At 40.2% G+C, this 24347-nt stretch overlaps 1 protein-coding gene and 1 long non-coding RNA gene across 16 annotated transcripts; one reads left to right on the top strand and one right to left on the bottom strand.

Moving 5' to 3' along the window:
* Window positions 1–731: 731 nt before the first annotated feature.
* Window positions 732–7624, top strand: LOC102080186 (uncharacterized). 4 transcript variants are annotated; one of them, XR_002060383.2, is made up of 7 exons: window positions 732–769; window positions 2627–3670; window positions 4088–4298; window positions 4717–4878; window positions 5686–5908; window positions 6045–6112; window positions 6623–7548. It is a non-coding gene; the product is annotated as an uncharacterized LOC102080186 (long non-coding RNA). The 4 variants fall into 4 exon arrangements; XR_002060385.2 differs by lacking the exon at window positions 732–769 and having other exon boundaries at window positions 1792–3670; window positions 6623–6666; window positions 7415–7624; XR_002060384.2 differs by lacking the exon at window positions 732–769 and adding an exon at window positions 3753–3788 and having other exon boundaries at window positions 1793–3670.
* Window positions 7625–9700: 2076 nt separating this feature from the next.
* Window positions 9701–15696, bottom strand: LOC102080048 (uncharacterized). 12 transcript variants are annotated; one of them, XM_025905452.1, is made up of 14 exons: window positions 14034–15696; window positions 13516–13890; window positions 13290–13391; window positions 12726–12958; window positions 12455–12628; window positions 12265–12358; window positions 11910–11990; window positions 11702–11814; window positions 11534–11625; window positions 11311–11425; window positions 10842–10943; window positions 10480–10647; window positions 10201–10354; window positions 9701–9963 (listed from the first exon to the last, which is right to left on the bottom strand). In XM_025905452.1, exons 9-14 carry the CDS (start codon window positions 11612–11614, stop codon window positions 9918–9920), a joined length of 666 nt encoding a protein of 221 aa, XP_025761237.1. In that variant the 5' UTR covers window positions 11615–11625; window positions 11702–11814; window positions 11910–11990; window positions 12265–12358; window positions 12455–12628; window positions 12726–12958; window positions 13290–13391; window positions 13516–13890; window positions 14034–15696; the 3' UTR covers window positions 9701–9917. The 12 variants fall into 12 exon arrangements, with proteins under 12 accessions (XP_025761237.1, XP_025761238.1, XP_025761239.1 ...); XM_025905453.1 differs by lacking the exon at window positions 11910–11990; XM_025905454.1 differs by lacking the exons at window positions 13516–13890; window positions 14034–15696 and having other exon boundaries at window positions 13341–13485.
* Window positions 15697–24347: the final 8651 nt, after the last annotated feature.

Raw genomic sequence — 24347 nt, 5'->3', positions numbered from 1 at the left:
CACGCCTCTCGGGCGTAGTCTGTGCTCTCTCGGCTGTTTTGGGTGTGTGTCGGGCTGTGAGTTGAAAAGCTACAGCCGGCTGTTTGGGTACACCAACCATGTGTGAAAAGTGGTCCATAACGTAATGCTTCAAAGCGTGTTCATGCAAACATTGTCGGATCTGCCGTGGTACAATGGGACTTCTGCTCATGAACCTGTGTGCACAGCGTCTGCAAATCGGCGCTGTACGAAGTAACTTCATCTTTACACAAAACTGTAAGCTGTTATCTGTGAAGCGTGAGCGGTGTTTGTTTTTACCATAGTTCATGGTGGAGAATGGGTGCTCTTCTGAGTTTTGCTCTCTGTAGCTGTATGAATGGCAAACTACACTGAATAGCAGCGGCATAGGCACACATAAAATTTCTTCTGAAATTTTCGCTTTCTAGTTTTCATTACAACTCTCATTGTAGCACATCATTGTAATGTGATACTATCACCAGAAGGTGGTGGTAACACACCTACAATGTGTTTTTGTTGACATGTTTGATTCCACCAATGGAGGGAGTTTCAGTTTGTTCCACGACTGCATTTCACTCACTGCCTCTGTTTGTATCTCTGTCACTGCAGGACCAACATGGAGCGAGAAGTCAGCGCTCTCAGGAGGCCGACAAACCTCACAGAAGAAAGGGAGAGAAAACCTTCAGCTGTGATGAGTGTGGGAAGGATTGTACCAGGGCTGGACATTTAAAAACACACCAACTTATCCACAGTGGAGTTAAACCTTACAGCTGTGACTTGTGTGGAAAGTCTTTTACCCAGGCTCAGAACTTAAAAACACACCAAGTCATCCACAGTGGAGTTAAAGCGTACAGCTGTGACCTGTGTGGAAAGTCTTTTACCAAGGCTGAACACTTAAAAACACACCAACTCATCCACAGTGGAGTTAAACCTTACAGCTGTAAATTGTGTGGAAAGTCTTTTAACCGGGCTGCACACTTAAAAACACACCAAATCATCCACAGTGGAGTTAAACCTTACAGCTGTGACTTGTGTGGAAAGTCATTTACCATGGCTCAAACCTTAAAAACACACCAAATCATCCACAGTGGAGTTAAACCTTACAGCTGTAAATTGTGTGGAAAGTTTTTTAACCGGGCTGCAACCTTAAAAAAACACCAGCTCATCCACAGTGGATTTAAAGCGTACAACTGTGACTTGTGTGGAAAGTCTTTTACCCTGGCTGCACACTTATAAAAACACCAACTCACCCACAGTGGAGTCAAAGAGTGCATCTGTGGCTTTTGTGGTAATGCTTTTGCTCATAATGTCGGTTTACAGAGGCATCTAGTTACCCACTCTGGAATTAAGGCGTACAGCTGCGAATTTTGTGGAAAAAGTTTCAGCGACAAACACTACCGAAATAGTCACCTCCGGATTCACACTGGAAATGATGCTTACTGCTGTGATCAGTGTGGGAAACTGTTTGCAACAGATTCACAGTTACAACAACACATGTTTAGCCACACTGAGGAGAGACCTTGTAAGTGTAACCTGTGTGAGAAGACTTTTAAAACTCCACATCAGCTGAATAAACACAAACAGATCCACCCCCAGCGGCGTTCGTACGGGTTCTTGAAATTGTTGGAAATGCTTGAATTCTAATGTTGTCTTTTCAAGGTTTGAAAAGTGGTTGAATTTCAAATGTGGTGCTTAAAAGTGCTTGAAAATGTAACTGTATTTCATTCACAATAAATAGCTAACTGACTGAATAGTTTTCTTATCAGATAGAGAAATAAAATGAGTCGCAAAAAGCAAAAGCAAAATTTCCTCGCCTGGGCTGCCTTGCATCTGTTTCAATATGTGACCACGCCCCTCCCCTGGACAGTCGGGGATGAGTGCGCTAACATACCTGTAGGTCGCTGTTTTAATGAGTTTTTGATGGAAAACAATAATGGCGTTTGTGCTCTCCGCTCACCTGATAGGTGAGTCCTAGTAAATAATTTTCCACTACGCGTATGTTACACATGCTATTTTTTTAAAATTCTGATTATTATTTTGCTGGCTATCAAACTGGCTGGAGAAATGATTGTTCTACTAGTGAATGTCAAAGGTGCTGCAAAAAAGCCACCAAAGGCAGGTTGCAGTGGAAACGCTGAGTGACACACCTGCTGTCAGACCTGCAGGTTTATCCCTGTGCTGTTCTCATCTGTTATAGTAGAAAAGCTTAAAAAGGGACCTTGAATCCTGCTCGATTATGGCAGAAATGATAATCACGATTAAAATTCGATTAATGGAGCAGCCCTACTTGAAAGTGCTTAAAAAGTGCTTGAATTTGACCCTGAAAAAAGCGTACGAACCCTGCACACCTGAAAGTAACTCTACAAGTGCAGTTACTGTGAGGATGTATTTAGTTTTTTATCTTGTAATTTTAACCTGAGTGTTTGGAACAAGTCTGATCAGTAAACTTATGGAGTTATACTGAACGAACTGTTTGGAAAAATGAAGACTCATTTTCTCTCAGTAAGCTGAGTGTTGTAATGTAAAGAGTAAAATGTAATTGGACGTTGGCAGAGATGCTCTTTATTTCAGGCAACATTCAGGTTAAAAATGTTGAAGGAATTCCCTGACTCACACTGTCTTTGTTTAGAAGTGGAGCAAAGCACATGGATCCATTTCTCAACCCTGTCGTCACTGTGGTGGTGGGAAAGAGTTTCTCTGTGACCTTTGTGAAAAACTTCAATCATCAACAGGACCTAAAAACACATCAATGTAGCCCAACCCGTTCTCACTCCCGACGCGTAAAATACTGACGATTTGTCACGTCCCTTAACTTCTCATGCTGACGCTGAAGGTACCCTTCCACGTTTTTATGCGACGCTGTGGGTTGTCAATTCATTCCAATATGAAGCCGCTCTCGGCGATCAGAGACGCTTCGAGCAGAGGCTCCAGCCATCTATTTACTCCAATAATAACCCCGTCACGGCGAAACGTGACGCCTTGAAGTACAATCTAACTGGAAAACCGGGGACCCTCTCCGCGAACGGGTTTTTCTCCCTAATTTAATGCTTTCTTTTAATGAAATCGTTAACATTTCTCAACAAAAACACATGAAAGTAACACTGATAATTCAACAATAAAATCGCTTCATTTTCCAAAGTGATTCACGATCTGAAAGTGCGCAGATTTAACGTACATAATCCTTGGTTGGGTTTATTATTTTTATTTCACACGTAAAACTCATTTATAGTTTTATTCACCACTCCTGTTAGTTTTGGATGCGCTCGGCTCCAACCAATCAGACCAATTTACACTAACAGCGCACTAATCCCGTAACTGCACACTACCCATAAGCCTCAAGCACCGTTGCTATGGAAATGAAGATAATCAACAGCTTGGTGCTACCCGTTATTCCTTTATTTACTCTAAAATAATAACCAGCGATAATACGAAAATAAACTGGCCCAGTGTTTAATTATGTAATTACAAATTGCAAATTTTATTTTTTTATTTTATTTTATTTCATTTTTTGCAATATTTATCTACAGCGTGCCTTCAGCGACACGTCAACAGATCTTAAGCAAGGCGATTGGATGGTTTTTACTGCAATGCATCTTGGGAGTCGTAGTAAATGGATCTTTCAACTCACGGTCCAGCGAATTTTTCGACTCGACACGAGGCAGTTCTTAGCTAGGTAAGTTGTGATAAACTGTGGGTAATTTGCATGTTCACTGAAATATTAATCAGCTGATATTAAACTTGAAATGTTTTCACAGAGCAGTCTGTGTACCAAGAGAACTACTTCTGCAAAGGTTTAATTTTTTTTGTGACGTATTCTCATGTGTAAGACACTTGCTTGGCCACCCAGCTAATCTTAGTACTGCTCTATTTTAGCAATGTATCTTTTCTCTAATTAATTCATTTTTTAAACCCTATTCTCGTAATTAACTCAATATTAACGACTTTAATCTCGTAATTGATTTTTTTTTTCTAAATGTGGTGTAATACTGCCTCGTAATACAAGTTATTTCTTTGGTCACAAATTATTTTTGTAACCATTTCACCAAAACAGACCTGAAATAATCCCTACATGTTCCATTTTCATTTGCAGAAATGACAAAGCCAAAAAACCAAACCATGCCCTTCCTGTCAGGCTCCAAACACCTGCAACAGGAAGACATGCAGTGGATGCCTGGGCAGCCTGAACGTAAAGGAGGGATTGAAAAAAAAAAAACAAGAACAGCAACTGGGCTGCCTCTGTTAAAATAAAATAAAAACAGAAATGCGAGCAGGGTGGTTAATTCAGCCCAGTTATCAGTAAGGTCAGCTCTAATAAGTGGTTCTTTATTAATCACAGTTGTCAATGTTTTCTTGTATATCATGAAGTAAGAAACTAACAAGACATGTATATACACATAACATTTATTTATAAAAGAGCATAAATAAAAAAGTTATTCACATCAGAATAACATCAAAGACACTAAACACTAAAGACATCAAACTAGAAAAAACTATTTTCATTTAAGCTACTTCTGATTTCTAATTTAATCGGCTATTAACTGAGAGACAAAACATTTCAAGATGGATTTTATCATTAATTTACAGGTTTGGTTACCATAATTACTTTTTAACTATTTACAACAATAAAACACCAAAGATGTGAAACTTAAAGGTTTGTTATACATCAATTTGCTTACATGAAAGACTGGCTGCAGATGTTTTTCTTTGTTGTTCTTGCAGGTTTCAAAACTACATGCCCTGGGCTTCCAGCCAATTCTGTTTCTTGGACAGTTTGACCGAAAGGGCCGTATAGTAGGGGACGTGATCACATAGAGCCAGCAGATGGTGCTGCATGTGACATCCTCATGAAGATGAGGAAACTTTATGAACACCTTCTGAGAAGTAAGATATGCTTTGTCCATTATCTGTGTCCTTATCAGGTAGCCTATCCTAGCTGTCTTTGGGTGATACTCATTGTACACCTTACATAAGTAGGCAGTTCACCACGAGATATAGAGACAAACAAGATGGTGAAGATGAGGATAGTTAACAGTCACCAGCTATTCTATTCTATTCTATTCTATTCTATTCTATTCTACTCTACTCTATTTTGTTCTATTCTATTCTATTATTGAGCCAAGGTTCAGACCAGTAACCTTCTTGCTGTGAGGTGACAGCTGCCCTACATGTCCTGTTGCTAACATGAAAATAGTGTTATATATGTCGTATTACCTCCCCATGTGGCGTTCACATCACCAAAGCTAGCCATACTGAACCTCTGGTGTTACCCACCTGAACAATTTTGTATGTGTGTGTGTGTGTGTGTGTATAGTATGGTCTTTCACACTCATATATATAAAAATGTAATTTTAAAAATCTTCTCGAAAACCAGACCTGATAATTCTCTTCGAGACTTTCTAGTATAACAAAAGTCATTAGCTATCTGGATTTATAGTCACACTCATTAATTTATTAATGTACAATGTAGAAAAGCACTACAGATGTCACACTACCCCCGAGGGCACTTGTACTGAATGATTTGGGTCAGTGAGAGTGTGTGAGATGACTTATTTGATGCCAATATTTACAAGTTGTAACTTTAGTAAAAACCTAACTGAAAACATGCAAATCACTACTTATTATGTGTTTATGTGTACTGTACATTTTTCAACCCATTTTAATGAATATTTAATATTTAAAATTTTGCAGAATTACAAGCTTCACCTCCTGCTAAAAGTTCTACACCAGCAGCTGGACCATCCTCTGCTGACAGTGTCGATGCTGGACCAATTTATTCTTCATTTAGAGCCTGAACCAACATCTTCCCTCTGTCAGCCTCCTGCATCCTCCTCTTCATCTCCGCTTCCTGCATTTCCCTCAATTTCTACGGCGTACACCTCGGATGTCCCAAACAAAAAAAGGACAAGGAAAGGTTAGATGTTACGGTATTGTAAATGTACGAAATACATGACTGGTTCGTTAAGTTTGTTAAGTTTTCTTTTTCTTAATTTTTGCATTTTCTCCAGTTTTACAGACATCATGTAAATATTTCATTTGTTATTTTTCAGAATGCCAAAAACACCGTACACAGAAGATTTTCAAATATGAAGAGATAGTAGACAGGAGAGTTGTAAATGTAAGTAATTTAGCCTGCTGTTGTGCAGATTTGTTTGCGTCTTTGGACTTCCCGGATTTGAACTGTGCCTGACTGACTATCCATAAGCTTTTGTGTTTGATGAATCTACGCTAATTCAGCCATTGAGTCTGGATTTCGCTCCAAGTAGGGCATTAAATAGGAACATACCACCTGATACAACCTGGTCACGCTGCCTTCCTAGTGTTTACGTTCTTTAAAGTCCTCCTGACATCATGCTCAGAAGGAGTGATTGATGTGGAGGTGCTCCTTCCCATTCAGTAACATCTGCTTCAGTTAGTTTTGCTTGTGAGCCACAATGTAAGCAGTGTTGCTTTGCTGACATGCACTCGATGCTGGCAGTACAAGCATTGTAGTGGTTCTTATGTTTTTGTAAACTAATTGTATAATATATTGAGCCATTCAATAGTACACAAATGTTTATAAGCTCCTTTTTGTATGCAACTTGCATGTCTTTCTTAATTAACTGTTTGTTTATATCATGTTTTTCAGGAAAAAGAAGAAGTTAAAGTCAAGTGGAAGCCCTGCTTAACATGGTATGTAGTAACAACGGGAACAGACATTCATATTGTTGATAAATAGTTATCACCTCAATTTGAATTCATGTATTTGGACTAAAGTAAATTGAGAGCTTTTAGCAATCAAGCTGCTCTTCTGTGAGGAGCTTGATAGCTGTCCACCTCCAAAGTCCATTATGAGATTTGGAGGTGGACATGGTCAACACTTTTAAGAGTAGGCATAAGACTTTACTTCTTTATAGAGCTTATAGTTAGGGCTGGTTCAGGTCAGCCCTTAGTTATGCTGTCATAGGACCAGACTGCTGGGGGTTAGTCCCCCCTCCCCCTCTCTCTCTCTCTCTCTCTCTCTCCTCTGTCTGTCTGTCTCTTTCAGGGTTATGCAGGCTCAGTATTGGTTGAAGATGCAGTCACGTCTCCTTTTACTGAAAACTTTCCCCTCTCCCTCACCATCTGTAAACGTACTTGTCTCAGTAATGCAGTTCATGCATGTTACTAACTAAACTTCTTCCCTGGAGTTTCTGTGCTCTCTCATCCAGCAGGTTCCGATGGCTCGTGGCTGCTGCTGTGGTCCTGCTTGACATCTACTCCATATATTATTACTCTCTGACTTGATTTGATTAGTTTATATTACAATGAAGGTGTATAAAGCATGACATGAATATAGAAAATATTTCATCCTAAAAAATTGTCATATGTCACAACCTAAATTATCCTATTTTGTGTGTGGTGGTTGTCGTTGTTGTTTGTTATGTTTTTCTCCTGACAGTGGCAAAGTGTGGGATGACACATGAGAATCTGCGCAGTTTTACACACAGTAAACCAGATCCCTGTGTACGATCGCACAGTTCAGTTTGTAGTTCAGCATAAAAGTTCAAAATAAAATATTTACTATACATTTCAGCCAGTGTCAGTCTCTGTTTCACTCTCTAATTTGTTTCAAGTAAAGTAAGTAACATCTTGTATGAGGTGATTAGGGTCAGCAGTACTGTGTATGGGAGCCTAAAGTAAAGTTAACTGCACCAGTAGCAGCTTCAGAACATATTGTATATTATATGTTTCTACCTTTTGCAATATGTCATGTTTAGATGCAGTGACAAGTGCACATTTGGAGTTGTGGTCATATGTGGTTTTTATACACAGGGTATTAGAAAATAATTGAAATTTTTTCTTGTTTGTTTACACATTATTATTGGGTACATATTGCATATGTAACATTATTGTTGTTAATATTATTATTAGATACCAAAGACACAATTTGATTAAGGGTTTTCCTGTCATTATTTCAATAAAAATGTAATTACACACGTAAACAATAGGATCAAAATAAACTTTTAAAAAGTCTATTATCAAATGCTGATTTTCAAAACATTCTAGAGGAAAATAGAGATAAAATAATCTGAATAATAACAGTGATCTTGGATGATGATGGAGACTTCAATGGATTATTCTGTTTCAATCATTATTTTCATATCTATGACAATAATTTGATAAGATCAAAGAAGGCAATGATTTCAAAATGGGAGTTATGTCATTATATGTATCCAGGAATATGTGCCTGAGGATAGTTGTCATGAAATCAATATTAAATCAAAGTATTACTTAATTACCACAGCTGACACGAGTTCTCCATAGCTGCCTGCTGCCTCAGGATCTGTCTCCAAAAAGGACCAGGGAGTGCTAACATGTTATATGTTCTAAACTGATGCAGAAAATGCACATTAAACATAATATAAACTTACTGAGTGAAGTAATGTCAAGAGGATTCCTTTAGCTCCTATTGGGTTGATTCCTTGATCAATGCAATACAGAATCATTAATCTGGTTTTATGTAATGTCCTTAAAACACGTCAAAATGAGGCTCACTAGTCTGTGTGGCCTCCACATGCCTGTATGACCTCCCTACAACACCTGGGCATGCTCCTGATGAAGTGGCAGATGCTCTCCTGAGGGATCTCCTCCCAGACTCCTGGACATTTTGTGCTGCAGTTGGTGGATGGAGCGAGACATGATGTCCCAGATGTCCTCAATTGCATTCAGGTCTGGGGAACGGGTGGGCCAGTCCACAGCATCAATGCCTTCGTCTTGCAGGAACTGCTGACACACTCCAGCCACATGAGGTCTAGCATTGTCTTGCATTAGGAGGAACCCGGGGCCAACCGCACCAGCATATGGTCTCACAAGGGGCCTGAAGATCTCATCTCAGTACCTAATGGCAGTCAGGCTACCTCTCCCAAACATATGGAGGGCTGTGCGGTCCCCAAAGAGATGCCACCCCACACCAAAACTGACCCACTGCCAAACCGGCATGCTGTAGGATGTTGCAGGCAGCAGAAGGTTCTCCACGGCGTCTCCAGACTCTGTCACAAGTGCTCAGTGTGAACCTGCTTTCATCTGTGAGGAGCACAGGGCACCAGAGGCAAAGTTGCCAATCTTTGTGTTCTCTGGCAAATGCCAAACATCCTGCACGGTGTTGGGCTGCAAGCACAACCCTCACCTGTGGACGTCGGGCCCTCATGGAGTCCGTTTCTGACCATTTGAGCAGACGTGCACATTTGTGGCCTGCTGGAGGTCATTTTGCACGGCTCTGGCCTTTCTTTCCTACCGCACAGTACCTTCCCTTACCGTTAGTTTCCTATTCTTTTACTTATTCTTTGATGACGGTTGTCTTTCTAGATAAGCAATTTCATTTGCTCTTGTGAGAGTCAGTGGCTCGGGTGCATTCTGGGACTGTCAGTTCACCAGTGTGCTGGCATGCTTCTTAACAAACACATCACTACAGCAAACATTTCAATTGTACTTGTTGATTTCTTCGACAAAACACTGAACAAAACTGTCCTTGTGAGTTTGCTGCCTGGTGCTTTTAAATTCTGTGGTAATTTGAGCAGCCCAGAAAGCATTCCATGAATTAAATTATATTAGTCTATCTGAACATGTACACTAGTCATTAAATTACATGGGAAAGCATGATTATGGGTAAACAACTGCACCAAGGAAATTCCATTTTTCTTCTCAAAATGTAAAATGTCTGTTGAAAAATCACATTAAACAGAGATGTGATTAACTTTTTATTTTACCAAAAATAACATCAAGGATGACACAATCAGTCTTCATCAGAAGTGCTCAAATCACGCTCAGTGGCATCGTCTGGAATGTCCTCCTCCTCCTCCGAGTCCATTTCCAGGAGTGGTTGGAGGCTGAGGATTCTCTTGTACATGTCCTTTACTTTGAGCATTTCAGCTTTCAGTTCACTTTGTTTTTTTAAAACCAGGCTATGGAGTCCCTTCTGTGCATCCTCCGACATGCCAACAAGGGAGGCTGTAAAAAGAACAAAACAAATAAATATAAGTGAAGTAAAAAAAACACCAACAAAAAAAAACCCCCTCACCTCATAAACACAAGGAATTAGGATCCTGTAATTAAACTTTTTTTTAAAGGGAGAAGGCAGTGTTAGCTAGCAATCTAGATATCGGTAAAAGATCCAGTAAGACTTTAGCATCTGCTCTTATTTTCAATCGATTCATCAAATAATTAATAAATAAAAGATGTGCTTACAGTCTGAGGAGATTGTCCAACACCACAGATCGCATTCGCAACACTGTCCAGTGATGCCGCATCTCCCTGCAAAGGATCATCTCCTCCTCTCTCAGGCGCCTCACAGCCATCACCTTCTCAAAGACCTTTCTCTTTGTCTGGAGGTCTGCAGCAGCTACAGTTTAACAACATCAGATGGGAAAACATAGTAGCACGTTATGACTCAAGAACAAAACATTCAACTACTGCTCAGATACTGGGAGTTTGTTTAAAAAGGGTATTTATAAATCAAGAGCTTACGTTCACTTGTGCTCTGCCAGAGCCAAATGTCGGTCTGGATGAGGGCATCACTGGATACAATTTGCTTTGTTGGTTCAGCAAGCTTGTTGTGGTCGTCAACAGCAGCCGCCAAGCGTTTCTTCTCATCTAAGATGACCTTGCGAATTCTGTGTCGCCTCTTGTTGCTATCTGTAAATGATCATAAAAAATTCACACCTTCACATAATGTATATATTTACATTTTAATCTACACTCATCAATTTGTTTGCTAGAACACGCATCACATCCAGGTTAAACAAACCTGGATCTGATTTTATTCTGTTTACAAAGTAGCTGTACAAACTAAGTATCAAACGGTCCATTTCAAAGAAACTGGGACGTACCATTTTGTCTGTAAAAACCTTGTGTTCGCACTCTGATGATGACGACAAGCTCCTCTATTCGTGCCTGCAACGCTCCAAGGCTGCCATCAGTTTGATCAGTTTCTAAGTGAGAGGAATATTAATCAGAATACAGGATGAGTAACAGTCACCAAACTACAGTGGACTCTGTAATCACTGACTTGATGATATTCATTATAAGACATCTGTAGCCTTCATGTGCTGCATTATCATTAGATAACAAGTATGTCGGTGTTCAGGTTTATAAAACCAACTAGTACGACATCATTTCAACCCAGGTTCAATCCAATTTGATGAAACGCAACAACTCTGCCATAAATTCCACTTTTACAAGGCTTATTTTTCTTTGTTTGTTGACACTGTCAGAAAGATATTAATTCTACCTTAAGTTCTTTAATGAGGCCATGGTGGGTCCTATTGTTATACACGAGTGCGTTATATTGAGACTCACCTTCAGCCCATTTCTGCACATCGGCCACCCATTGCTGCAGTGTGTCGTCATCCACACCCAGCTCATTTTTGGTCGCATTCAGGCTCTCCACTTGTTCTCTAAGGATCCGTATGATCTAAGAATACATTAATAAATGTTAATCACATTGATGTTTTTAGAGTACAGGTGTTTTTCCCCCATTACCACACACATTAAAATGGGTGTTGGAAAAAAAAAAAATCACCTTGAGATATCTCTGGCTCAAACTGCGGCCCAGTTGTTCCACTTTCCTTTTGTTCCACCCCAAAGCCAGGAGGGTCAGCATGTCTGTTCACCCTGCATTTCAGTTCGTATAAAAATAAGAATTAATGAGCAGGAGACTGAGTGGAATCTCACACACACACACACATACCTGCTTTAGACATGTACTTCAGTGGCCGCCCTAGACAGGAAACTGTTTACTTGTCCCACCTCTTTTCCTGTTGTAGAACCGGCCCCATCCTGAAACGCACCTCCCCATTTGATCTGTAGAAAGGAGGTCACAATACATGACTGCTGAATTCATTCAACCTTATAACAAAATGTCTCAAACTAATCCAAAACTACAAGCTGCAGTATACCTCGCATTTCCAAATGAGAGCCTTTGCATGCATGACGGAGAGAAAAGGACGCATTGACAAGAGGTTCCTCAGCTGAGCCACCTTGATTAAATATGGGAAATATTTACAGGACACATCGGAGCAAAGGAACGTAATATGTCCTGGGACGCTAAAATTAAGTATACATTAAGAAAAAGTAAAGTAAATAGTATTATAACAACACCAAGAGAAAAATAAAATAAATATCCACCCATCCATATGTATTTATAACACACACACACACACACACACACACACACACACACACGGTTATGGCGTTAACGTCATTTTAACAAGATTAATGCTGACAGCACTAATATATATATGAGTCTCTTACCTCATTTGTGTGTCTCTGGATGTATTTCATAAACTCAGCAACTTCCTCATCTTTTTCAATGAAAACACCTTCAAAGTTCCCCTGCTCTGAAGTGCTGAACGGACACAGTGACAGTTGTTTGAAAAGAAACATCAAAATACTTTTTTTCTACAAAGCCATATTTGATTTATGTACACAATGCATAACGTACCTTGCATTAGATTGAAAGCGATAAAGCTTACAGTTTCCATCAACTGAGACGGCAAGCACGTCTGGAGTGCAGGCAGGGCAGCTAACGCATGGCTCCTTGCACATCCTGTCCATCTCAAACAGCACTCCACTCCACAAAGCTTTTACTGAAGGCATCAGCTGATATTCGGCCAGTCTTTTAAGTAGAGGACAAACAACAGAATATTCACAGACAGTCATCATAAACATTGATTTGCACAATTTCCTTAAACGTGACAAATTTAGAAACTCACCCTTCCAAAATGGGCTGTTCTTTCATCCAGCATTTTGACAAATGCCTTAAGTGACATCCCTGGTGCAGCCTTCTTAATGTCATAGAAAGACTGAAAGACATCCATTGAAAACAGGGTGCAGAAATTTAAGGTGCCAGGCCAATATCCACTACCCAGGATGTCCTTAACTGAGGGGGACCACATTAGGTCACAGCTGGTGCAGCTCACCACTGGCAGTGCAAGGTTATAACAGCCTTTAGGAAGGATAAAGATAAATTCAGTCGTGGGTCAAAGCATTCATTTTTTTCATGTTGTGAAGATTTCATGTTGTTTTCAAAGCGGTCTGGTAAATCCAAATGACCTTTGACAGGTGCCCACATATACTGCGGGCCGAGGGTAATTCAAAACAAGATAGCAATTCTTATAGATGTATCTATTATGTTTCTATTGTTCAGCACTTTGGTCAGCCTTGTGTGTTTTTAAAGTGCTATATAAATAAACAATGATGATAGCAATGTACAATTTGCACTAAAACCTGCAAACACATCTATTGTGTATGTACTGTGTGACAAAAGGGCAACTTACCATTTATGGTTACAAGAGCCACAACTGCGCCGGGTGAAACCTCAACGTTACCTGCTGGGCAGTCACACACATGGTCTGGCCTTTGCACAGGCAACAGCCGAACTAACATTAAAAACACACAATATATATAAAAAGAATTTGAAATTAAATGATACACAATACATGATACAATAACAGCACCCACTCATAGTACATAGCAAGAAATGCATAGGATTAAAAACCGTACCTATTGGCTTGTGAAACTCTGATGAAGGCTGCAAAAACCCTCCTGTTACTGCCTCTCGGTTGTGCAGGACAAAGCGTGTGTGAACTGCAATATCACACTCAGCACAAAGGAATGGAAGAGGAAGGCAGTCCAGACACCTCACAACTACTTGTTTGCCACACTGACACACACGGTGTGACAGTGGATCCAGAGTAGCTAACATATTGTCTATAAGACAAGGCCTGGCCTCTTTCCACTTTTGCAAGGACACCATGTTTCTGATCTCCTAGTGAGTAGCAGCTGACTCAGACGCCGTCTCACAAGTCATGGCTGCGTCCTCTTCTCCATCCTCCAACAACTGAAGCAGCTCCTGACGAAGCACCTCAGTTCCATACACTAACAGAAAAAATAAAGAAAGAAAGAAACCCTTCCACAAAGTGAAAAACACTCTAGGCAGTATGTTTCTTAGGACTGCACAAAAGCCCTGCCTAACACAACTATAACAACAAATATAAAAGTAAACTTTAAAAAAGGAATACCTTCTTTTATATATTGTGAAAGTGCCTTTTGTTGGGTTGACACTGGCAACATAACTAGGTTCTTCATGTGGACATTGATGCTGATCTGCGGAAAATGGGGGAAAAAGAGATTGAAGAATATTTACTTACTGAAACATATATACAGATATATAAAATTTATAATAAATATATCAAATAATATAACGTTTAATACGTACAATAAGACAAGTGTGTCCCCTCTTTAACGTTTGTTTCCAGTAGATCACATTTACAAAAAAAAAAAAGGTTACCTGCATGTCTTGACGGAGTTCGTCAGCAGCTTGAAGCTTAGCGCTCAGGTTAACGTTAGCAATTAACGTTAGCATCATAGGTTTGTAAAGAGCTAGCAGAACTGTTAGCGCAAAAACTGCTTTACACACCATGTGAGGCTCTTTTACAACACACAAGTCCTTAAATGTTTATAATAGATTTAATGATCATCGTTGGATTAAATGGCTAATGCTGCACCAGCCACGTGTAGTCGTTACCGTACTCTACCTAGCAAGCATGCTGACGGTAGCTGTAGCCATTTTTAAATGCATTAAATCGTTTCTGAGATCAGTCACCCCGTTTGTTTGAAGCTTTTGTGAAAAAAACCCTTTGAAACACACATCAAGCTATTACTCTAAATATATGTATTTTTTACATACCTGCATTTGAATCAATCAACTCCGCCTCCTTTTCTTATTCTTATAAACGGGTCTCTCCGTTCTCCCATCATCCTTTGCTTACACCGGTTGCGTCTGATTGGTTGGAGCCGAGCGCATCCAAAACTAACAGGAGTGGTGAATAAAACTATAAATGTGTTTTACGTGTGAAATAAAAATAATAAACCCAACCAAGGATTATGTACGTTAAATCTGCGCACTTTCAGATCGTGAATCACTTTGGAAAATGAAGCGATTTTATTGTTGAATTATCAGTGTTACTTTCATGTGTTTTTGTTGAGAAATGTTAACGATGTCATTAAAAGAAAGCATTAAATTAGGGAGAAAAACCCGTTCGCGGAGAGGGTCCCCGGTTTTCCAGTTAGATTGTACTTCAAGGCGTCACGTTTCGCCGTGACGGGGTTATTATTGGAGTAAATAGATGGCTGGAGCCTCTGCTCGAAGCGTCTCTGATCGCCGAGAGCGGCTTCATATTGGAATGAATTGACAACCCACAGCGTCGCATAAAAACGTGGAAGGGTACCTTCAGCGTCAGCATGAGAAGTTAAGGGACGTGACAAATCGTCAGTATTTTACGCGTCGGGAGTGAGAACGGGTTGTGTAGCCACACTGGAGACAAAATGAACTACTGCAAAGAATGTGGGAGAGGCTTCCACACACCAAGTACATTAAAAATACATGAACTCTTCCATAGTGGGGTCAAAAAGCACATCTGTGACCAGTGTGGGTCATCCTTCACCACTGGACATGAGCTTAATGAAAAAGCATAAGCGAATCCGCACAGGAGAGACACCATACAAGTGCAGACACTGTGACACAAGCTTCTCACAATCAGGTCATCGTAACAAACATGAACGTACACACATGGAAGTGAACTTCAGCTGTGACCAGTGTGACAAGAGCTTCAGGAATCTCAGTTCATACTCCGAACACAAACGATCCCACACTGTAAATAAACTGTTTCACTGTTACCAATGTGCAAAAACATTCACTTCATTATCTGCTCTGTGCAAACATCAGCCTGATCATGCAGGACTGAAATCACTGGATCACAATGAATCTGAAGAGAGAGAAAGATCCTCTTCTGGTTTCAGGGTCAGACTTAAAAACCTTGAGATCAGGCTCCACAGAGTTCAGATGGAATCTCCTGTAAAGAGTGTCAGCTGATGTCACACTTGGATCTGATGAGGTAGCTCTGATTTCTGGAGCTGTAGTGAATAAACCTGAATGTTACGTTTAGGAAGCTGCATGTATAGTGTGAGATTATTCTGTTATCATATGTTACCTTATATATGTAATTAAAGTAGTTGAATTATGATACTGCTGTAGATCATATTATATCCTTTAATATAGAGTGTGTGATCAGTAGGTAGTTTTAATTTGCATTATACTTCTGACTTAAAAGAGTGTGAAAATCATTAGATCTATTGGATTGACCTGTATTACTCGACACTGTGTAATGTGTTACACTGTTTCTTGACATTTCATACTGCTGAATCATGAAGAGAATGTTGTGTGCAGGAGACCTTGTGCCTATAATAGAAGAGGAAAGACCACATTCCATACCCCCACCTTTACAGAGAGCAGAGACACAAGGAGCCGAGGTCATAACTTAGGCGCCGTAAGAGAGAAAACATGTGAATGTTTAGGCTTTCACGACTAGGTGGGGGCTACTAGGGGCTATAAAAGGCTGAGTAACCCGTCACCATTTTGAGACTTGCTGTGACCCTCTGCAGGCAGGTCTCCCCATCATGATGGTTCTTATGCTCTTAAGTGTTGAATTATATGGAAATAAAATATTGTTGATTGAGCATTTATACACCGAGTATTGTCCTTCCTTCAGCCCAAAGATTAAAAGAATTGGGAGTTTTTAACAATAGATATGCATATCAAGTTTATGTTTTTTCCTTTGAGGGATTTTAATTCTCTAAAATGTTATCCCTGTTACATTTTGATCTTTGTTCCCTTAGGACACAGTAGTGTTTAGTAGTTGTATTCATTTTATGTGTTACCTAAGTTAAATTTCGATCCTTCATTCATATTTAATCTTTTGCTGTGTTAAATCTTCTCTTAAATCATTTTCTCCCAAAACTGCAAATAATTTCACAGCAGTTGCTCTTAAAACCTCCAAAATGAACTAAATCTGTCCACCATCTTTGAAACAACACCTGCTGTGACTTTATGTCCAGGAAAAAGAAACTCAAGCTAAACTGGTTTTGGGCTGTGCTTCCATATAATACCAGTTTGTACCAGAAGATGAAGCAGTGAGTCAGTGTAACCTTTATTTAATTGGGCAAAGAACACATTCGTATTCACAGTGGCAGCAAAGAAATGTTGAAAGGTAAAAACAGCAGCACACATCAGGACCATTTTAAAGATCACAGGTGACTTTTACTTAATTCAAATAACTTCAAATTTTGGCTCCTCCTTTCACTTTAGTGTATTTACTGTATCCTTGAAGTCCACGTGTTGTTTTTTAATGAATTCATTTTGATCCACATGTTCTGCAGCTGTTTTCCTGTTGATTTGAAGTTTGTATTATGAAATCCTAATAATGTTAAAGCGTTAGTTATATTTGATGAACTCTGTGTAACGTTTGTCTTATTAAACAGTTTGGTGTGAAAAATGAACAATTGGTCTCAGAACAAGTAGTTTGAGCCATGATTTCAGATTCAAACTAATTTAACTGTTTTCAGTGGTACATGTGGAGGTTTATCAGAGGAGGAGACTTGGCTGTTCTCCACTCACACAGAACAGGGTTCCTGCAGCTCATTAAAAACTGAAATGATCTTCAAGGACAAAAACATTAGATTTTTCTCAAAAACGTGCTGTGGGCTGATAGGTTTGTAGCTTGAACCTATTCGCTGGAACGTTGAAGGCAATGTAATTACACAGCAAGCAAGACACGAGTAGGCAACATTCTTAATGTTTCACGTGCACGGGAGAGAACTGGACAGGCGCCGTTCCTTCGCTTGACCCCAGTTGCTCTCGTCCGCTCCCCCGTAACACTGCTCTTTTATTGTGGTTACATGAATATGCATAGGTTCATTAACATATGACATAGGTATACATGTGAACAAAGAATACCTTGTGTGTGGGGGTCAAACTGTGACCCCAGGAAGACTCCCCAGAGCCGTCCATCTAAACAAAAGGCACTTAGCCTAAAACAGATATAGATACGTTTATCCTACCATAAAACAATAAGACAAGGTACGACCTCTCCCATGCTCCTAAAATGTGGGTGTGAAAGTCAGAGAGCTCTGGAATGCACACAAAGCTTGCAGACTATTAAGGATCAAACCTCTACCAATCTACACCTAATTATAAAACTCTAAGAATATATAAGTAGATATTTCTAAGCATAAATGACAATCACAATACAAACCTAACATTTCCCTCCTTTTGGCAATTATGCTAGAAAAGTCCCCAGTTATGATCACGTCATGTCTGACAGTGTCAATGCAAACATTTTTATACTCAGCATATGTAAACGTACACAGTTTGACAAATATATTAGCAGTTATCCAAGTTCTCATTAATCTCATTCAATGGTAAACTGCATCCTACAAGCAAACAAATGAATCGTTAATGGTCATAAGAGAAATTAACATTTTCAAAAACACTCCAGCTTGGTGGTGCTCCTCTGCAAGACATGTAAATCACATGTCTCTCTGCAGAGTGGTTTAAGTTCTGCAGGACGTCATAAATGTGTCTTCCAGTTGTTTCCATCACTGTCCATAGGACCAGAGTCCAAATGTATGTAGAATAGACATTCAAACATACCAGTTGAGTTTGTTGTTTGTCAACATGGGTCTCAGCTATCGTGAAAGCTGCAGACCTCTTCAGCACTCTAGTTTTATGGCCTCTGCCAACCCCCATCACCTCACTTCAGGCCTCTGTCCTGTGGGGGATATTTATGACTCCTCCATTGTCCATCCTCTGCAGGAAAAATCCTCTGTGGAAAGGGTGCTGGATCCAGTTATCTTACTGCTGTTATGATCCCAGCAGTCTTCAGAGTGTCATCGTATGCACAGTATAGTGACACAGCATTAGGTGATGTTCATAGGAAACTGCTGTCATCACCACCATAGCTTCTGGCTCCTGTGCTTTTCACAGAATCATGATGCCATCCTTGGACTCCCCCCTGCGCTGTCGGTGGAGCTTGGCACGCTCCCCTCATCCTTCAGGTGCCCGTCTGTCGTCCACAATCTCCTCTGTTGGCCTCTGGAAAGCCCCCTTGGCACAGCTCTCATTCCAACGCAGCTTCATGGTCCTTGCTGTGGCTCCGAAATCTGATCTCATGATGGGCCCCAAACAGCTCGGCCTTTGACCTCAACCACTGCCTGGGCTGTCAGCTATGCCTGGAATGGGTTGCTTCTCACTGGGCCTCAGAAGATTTCTCAGGAGATTCCTTTCAGCAACACTTTAACTGCTGCACCTGTATTTCCTTGCTAGGAGGAAAAACTCCTATTTGGAAAGCATGTAAAGCATCATCAAACCACATTCTTTAGTTCAGTGAGCTTCATCTATGGACCATCAAAGTCTCATCTGAACATGGATGCACCACTTTGCATAGGTTTAATACCCGTTGACTAACTGTTAATCACACAAATCACTGCAACAATCTTAAAAAACATAGTTTAGAAAACATAGAAAACATAGTTTCATGTAATTCATGTAATTCTGGACCCCTCCCCTTGACGCATGGACACTCCCATGAGTCAACTCATCAAAACCAGATTCCTGTCTAAAAGAAAAAGGTTAGCTAGATCACGTCCCAGGCAACATCAGGGCGTCTCCTCTGGAGTAGCTCTGTAACCCTGCAATAAAAGATGTTAGTGTGTTTTGCACAGTAAGTTTACTTAAAACCTGGCTCTGTCTGGAGCCTGCACACACACCATCATGGCCTGGAAAACAAGATCTGGAAGTGAAATCAAACTTCACACTTATAAACAATTGTATCATAAGAGTAATAAAGCATCAACAGGACAAGTATCATGTGCAGGTTTTCTCAAATCAGTAAACTACAATTATTGCCATAATTTGCCTCAGACATGGATCATCCCATGTGCTCAGTTAACATTAATGTAATCGGTGACTTCCCTTAAGCAAAGTCACTCCATGTATTTAACACTAGGAGCTCAGTAGTGGCCAGCTAATGAGCCCCATATTAAACTATTCCATAAACACTGCATCTCTTAGTTGCTTTCTCATGTTACTTGTCCGTTTCTGCTGAATCCTCTACATGCACTCTTAGAAAAAACAAACATTAGCAACACACATGGACAATCCTGGTGGTCAGGCACAAGTTAACAGGTTCTAGAGGTGCTATAAAAAGACCATAAAGACCATAGCTGTGGAAAGAAGTGACACTAGTTTCAACACAGGGAATGTCTCACATGTTATTCACATCGTCAAAGTAACCTTTGACATTTCCCCAACAACACAGTGTAACAGCATCACCAACTCATAACCTGTAAACACAGTTTTCTTCACACATGAACCCAAAAATCCTGTAGTAAAAAACATCAACCAACTATCCTGGTATAAATCACATGATCAAATCACATGAAGAACTGTAATGCTGTAGAAAAGTTAGCGCTGCGCAGGTGTATACACACTTTCTCACAGTCACCTCTGTGAGCAACACAAGGTAGTGAATAACACCCCTGGTAGATGCACAGACACAGAAAGTAGCATTTAAAAGGTTAAATCGTCACGCAACCTCAAATGTTGTTGTCATCTTTCTGCTCCTGTAAAAAGAAACACACATAGATTCATCTGCACCTTTGTCAGGTGGGGGTTAACTTCACACAGTCGTCAGTCAGTCTGTCAGCTTCTGTCCGCTTTTACCAGTCAGTCAATTTTATTTTCTCTCACTCATTCATTCATGCATTCATTCATTCTTTCTTTGCTGATAGTGGAACCTATTGTCGCCTTTAGTTTCCACTCTTAGCAAAATGACATCATTTCAAAAAGAAAAGAATTTAGACTGGATTTTCTCGTTGAATCCTTTTGGACAGGAACTTATTTCCTAATTGTCCCAGATAAGTGACTTTCTCCAGAGCCCATTTTAATGTGGAGGAACTCACTTGCAACAATTTTCTCAACGTGTCGTATAGCGCTTCAGTTCTAATCGTGCAGATCTGCTCAAACAGAGATCATCAAACAAAACTTTCAGTGCACTATGAAAGTATCAAAATAAAAAAGGCCTCGTTAAGTCATGACACACACTCCTCATCTCAGGAGGGTAAATCATACCATTAGCATGATTTATCATATCATCATACTAATTGGCAGGCTCAACTTCACAACAAAAGAAAAATCATCAGCTAGATAAACTCCAAACCAACCATCAGCCGCACAACACACAACATAAGCCTCATGTCTCATTAGCTATGAATTTTAATCCCCAGGACTGTACTTTTTACTCATTTAGGCCACAGATTTTATTTAGTTTTCCTTTTTCCCCGTCATCATAAAACATGTGACGTGTTGTCATGCATTTCACAAAAGAAGTTTGTTCTCATGTGTTCAGAGTTGTGTATCTGGGTGCAGGATTCACTCGTACATCACAACAGGAAACTCAGTGTTTTAGAGTCTCCATTCCAACAAACTCCAACACATCCCATTCACTCGTGCTAGAATTCAGTCACCTTTCATTAATCTAAGAACCATCAACTAATTTGCATATCAGCTATTAACCCACTAAGTTAACAGGACAACAGAAATGCATGTTCAAAATATTATCACAAAAATAGAATTTCCCTCATACAGTAAATTACTTGTGCTGCATCAGTCAGGCAGAAAGCATCTCCCAATTTACTATATTAACAACTAAATTTATTGTCTGATCACTGGTTGGTCTAACCAGAATTTTTTTTTTCCCACAAAAATTAAACTGTTGTCCTGCAACCTAGAGAGTTAACTGTCAGCATTGGATAAATTCAACATTTGATAACAAGTCTCTGTTAAATTGACTATTTTAGCACTGATGAGAGATAACAAGCTGATTTTCATTGCATGTGTGTTTGTGTTATTAGGCAGGTTTAATCGATGTGTCTGGAGCTGCATCTCCAGCAGGGCATGTTCTTAAAGCTGCCTTTCCTACACACTTCTCTGCTATTAATTGATCATTTTTAACTAATGTGCTATGAGTCCACTGATCTTTGCATCACACGAGGTGACTTGGACAAGATGATAAACAGACTCACATGCTTAAGATGCTGCCTAATCTTCATGAGCTCTCTTTTGTTTGTGTTAGTAGGGTTAATGCATGTTCTGCTTGTGTGTGTGATTTTGTATATGTTTCTTTTTTGCAGTGTTTCAGATTCCTTCACAATTTTCCACTTAAGCAGTCAGTTTTCTTTTCCCCAGGTTTGCTAACCCAAATTTTGATTTCCCACATTAAACACCAGCTTTCTCTGTGTCCTTACTTACTCTCACTCTGTTGTCCTCTCCCACTTCAACAGTCCAATAGCCGGCAGTTCTTCTTCAGCTTTGTCCTGTGTTCCACTGTCTCTTCTTGCCATTTTACTCCGAAAGTGGCAAATGTCAAACTCCAACAGTCTCCTCAGTTCTCCTCAAAAGTCCTTTTCACAAGCACAGTGACTTTGCAGCTTGTTGGAAACACAGTGTCATTCATCCAGTCAGGATGATGGTTTGCTCTTCTTCTCCACTGCTGTTTGTCCACACTGCTGCTGCTTGCTGGGACTCTTTGCTCAGGACTTTGCTGCTGTCTCTTTATCTGCCATGTTATTGCTCTTTGGAACTGCATTCTTTGTCTTCAGGGAGGAGTGAGAGCTCGCTTGCGAGGTTGAGGGACACATGGTGCTGTAAATAAGTCAGCCAGAAATTGCAGAAATTGGCCTGAATGTTTCCAATGATGTCAAACTATAACTTTATTCCGACTGCTGCATGTGGGAAAACTGATCCAGGTCTGCTTTTCATCTGAAAGTGACAAAACTAAGACCTTTCCATTATTATCATCACTACTTAACCAACACACATCTCTCCTTTCTTAAAAGCAGAAAATGAGATTGTAGTTGTTCTTGGCTGATAAACACAAAACCTTTTTCCTATGATTATTTTCATCTATAATGTAAATTCTTTCTCTTTTTTACTCTTTTTTTCTTTACACTAGCTGGTGACCTGCAGAATCACCGCTCTCACAATTGGAGACAATTACTTTTACACAGCGCACACACACACTGTGACGTCAGACACATTCACACTCACTTTTTTCATCTGCATAAATAAATCACATGGCTGATGATATGTGCCATGGTGATCCATAAGTATGATCACAAGTTTATTTAATTATTTTTCAACCCAACAAAACAAATAAACAGAAACATGATGCTGATGCTATGAACACTCTACACACATGAATCAAGATCCAGGAAAACTGCTGTGCATCTGAAAGAAGAAGCTGAACTCACGGATACGCTACATACTCGAGTTATCATAGTTCTGTTTCCCTCTCTTTGATGAGTTCTCAGCCAGCTCCCGATCTGATAATGTGTAGCTTGCTCATCAGCTCAGAAGAGACAGCAACACAACCTCACACAGTGGTTGTGTGCTTTGCCCACAGTGGCAAAGACTTACATTTTCATATTCACTCAGCTTCTCCATCATGTAGTTTTCAGCTGTTTCACACAGGGTTCAGCATAATAGTTGTTTTCATAGCTGTGCTCTACATCTCAACAATGGCTCATATTAGGATGACAGTTTTCAAACAGGTCAAGTGCCTCTATGGACGTCATTAGGTAAAATATTTACCTATTTTACTTCATCTCATATGTCATTGTACTGAATTTGAGCAACCTTAAGCTTAATGCAGATTACTGTTAACAACTGGTTAAAGTAATGGTCTGGAGCACAGGCTGTTGTTGATCAGGGCAATCTAAAGAATCTAAACATTTTATGTCAGCAAGGAGTGGGTGAAAGCCATTCACCAGAGCATAGCTTAACTGCTGCTGATGTGGGCTGGCCTTCTCCACACGCTCTTCAAGGCTGCTGTTATCCTGAAAACTTCTAACATTTGAGATTCTCCCGTGACTAGTTTACGCTCATGACAGTTATGAGAATATAAATACCTCGCACTGTTGGGATTAAATTCTTGCAAAAATGTGTTGTCTCCCTGTGAGGCAGTCTTACTTGCTCGGGAACCCATGATAACCACAACCGTGTCACAGACCATGCCTGCTCCGCAGTCATTAACACAAACACAGCAACACTCTTCTGGGACCCTAACCCAGTCGCGCGACTCAAAACCCAGTGAAGGGACGCTCGGGACACAAACCCAGGGCGATTTCAAAACCGGACACTCACCGGACGCTTGGGCCCTTGGGCGATTTTACCAAAACCTCTCTCTCGGGACCCTAACCCAGTTCTGGGACACTAACCCAGTCAATTCTTCCAACTTACTCGGCGTTGCTTAGCGTGTAATATCAGCCTCGGATCCCGCCGATCGTCATTCGTCGGGGAGAGAAAACGGACAGCTAATCCACCGGCCCGATGACAAATTCTCACGTCTCGCTGACGTCAGGGTTCTCTCCTCGGTGAATGTCGACTCCAGGGATCCGGCGTCGAAGGACCAATTAATGATAGGTTTGTAGCTTGAACC

Source organism: Oreochromis niloticus, linkage group LG3, assembly GCF_001858045.2.
Source record: "Oreochromis niloticus isolate F11D_XX linkage group LG3, O_niloticus_UMD_NMBU, whole genome shotgun sequence".
NCBI lineage: Eukaryota > Metazoa > Chordata > Actinopteri > Cichliformes > Cichlidae > Oreochromis > Oreochromis niloticus.
The sequence above is the reverse complement of the archived record's forward strand: the minus strand, read 5'-3'. Positions and strand labels throughout refer to the sequence as shown.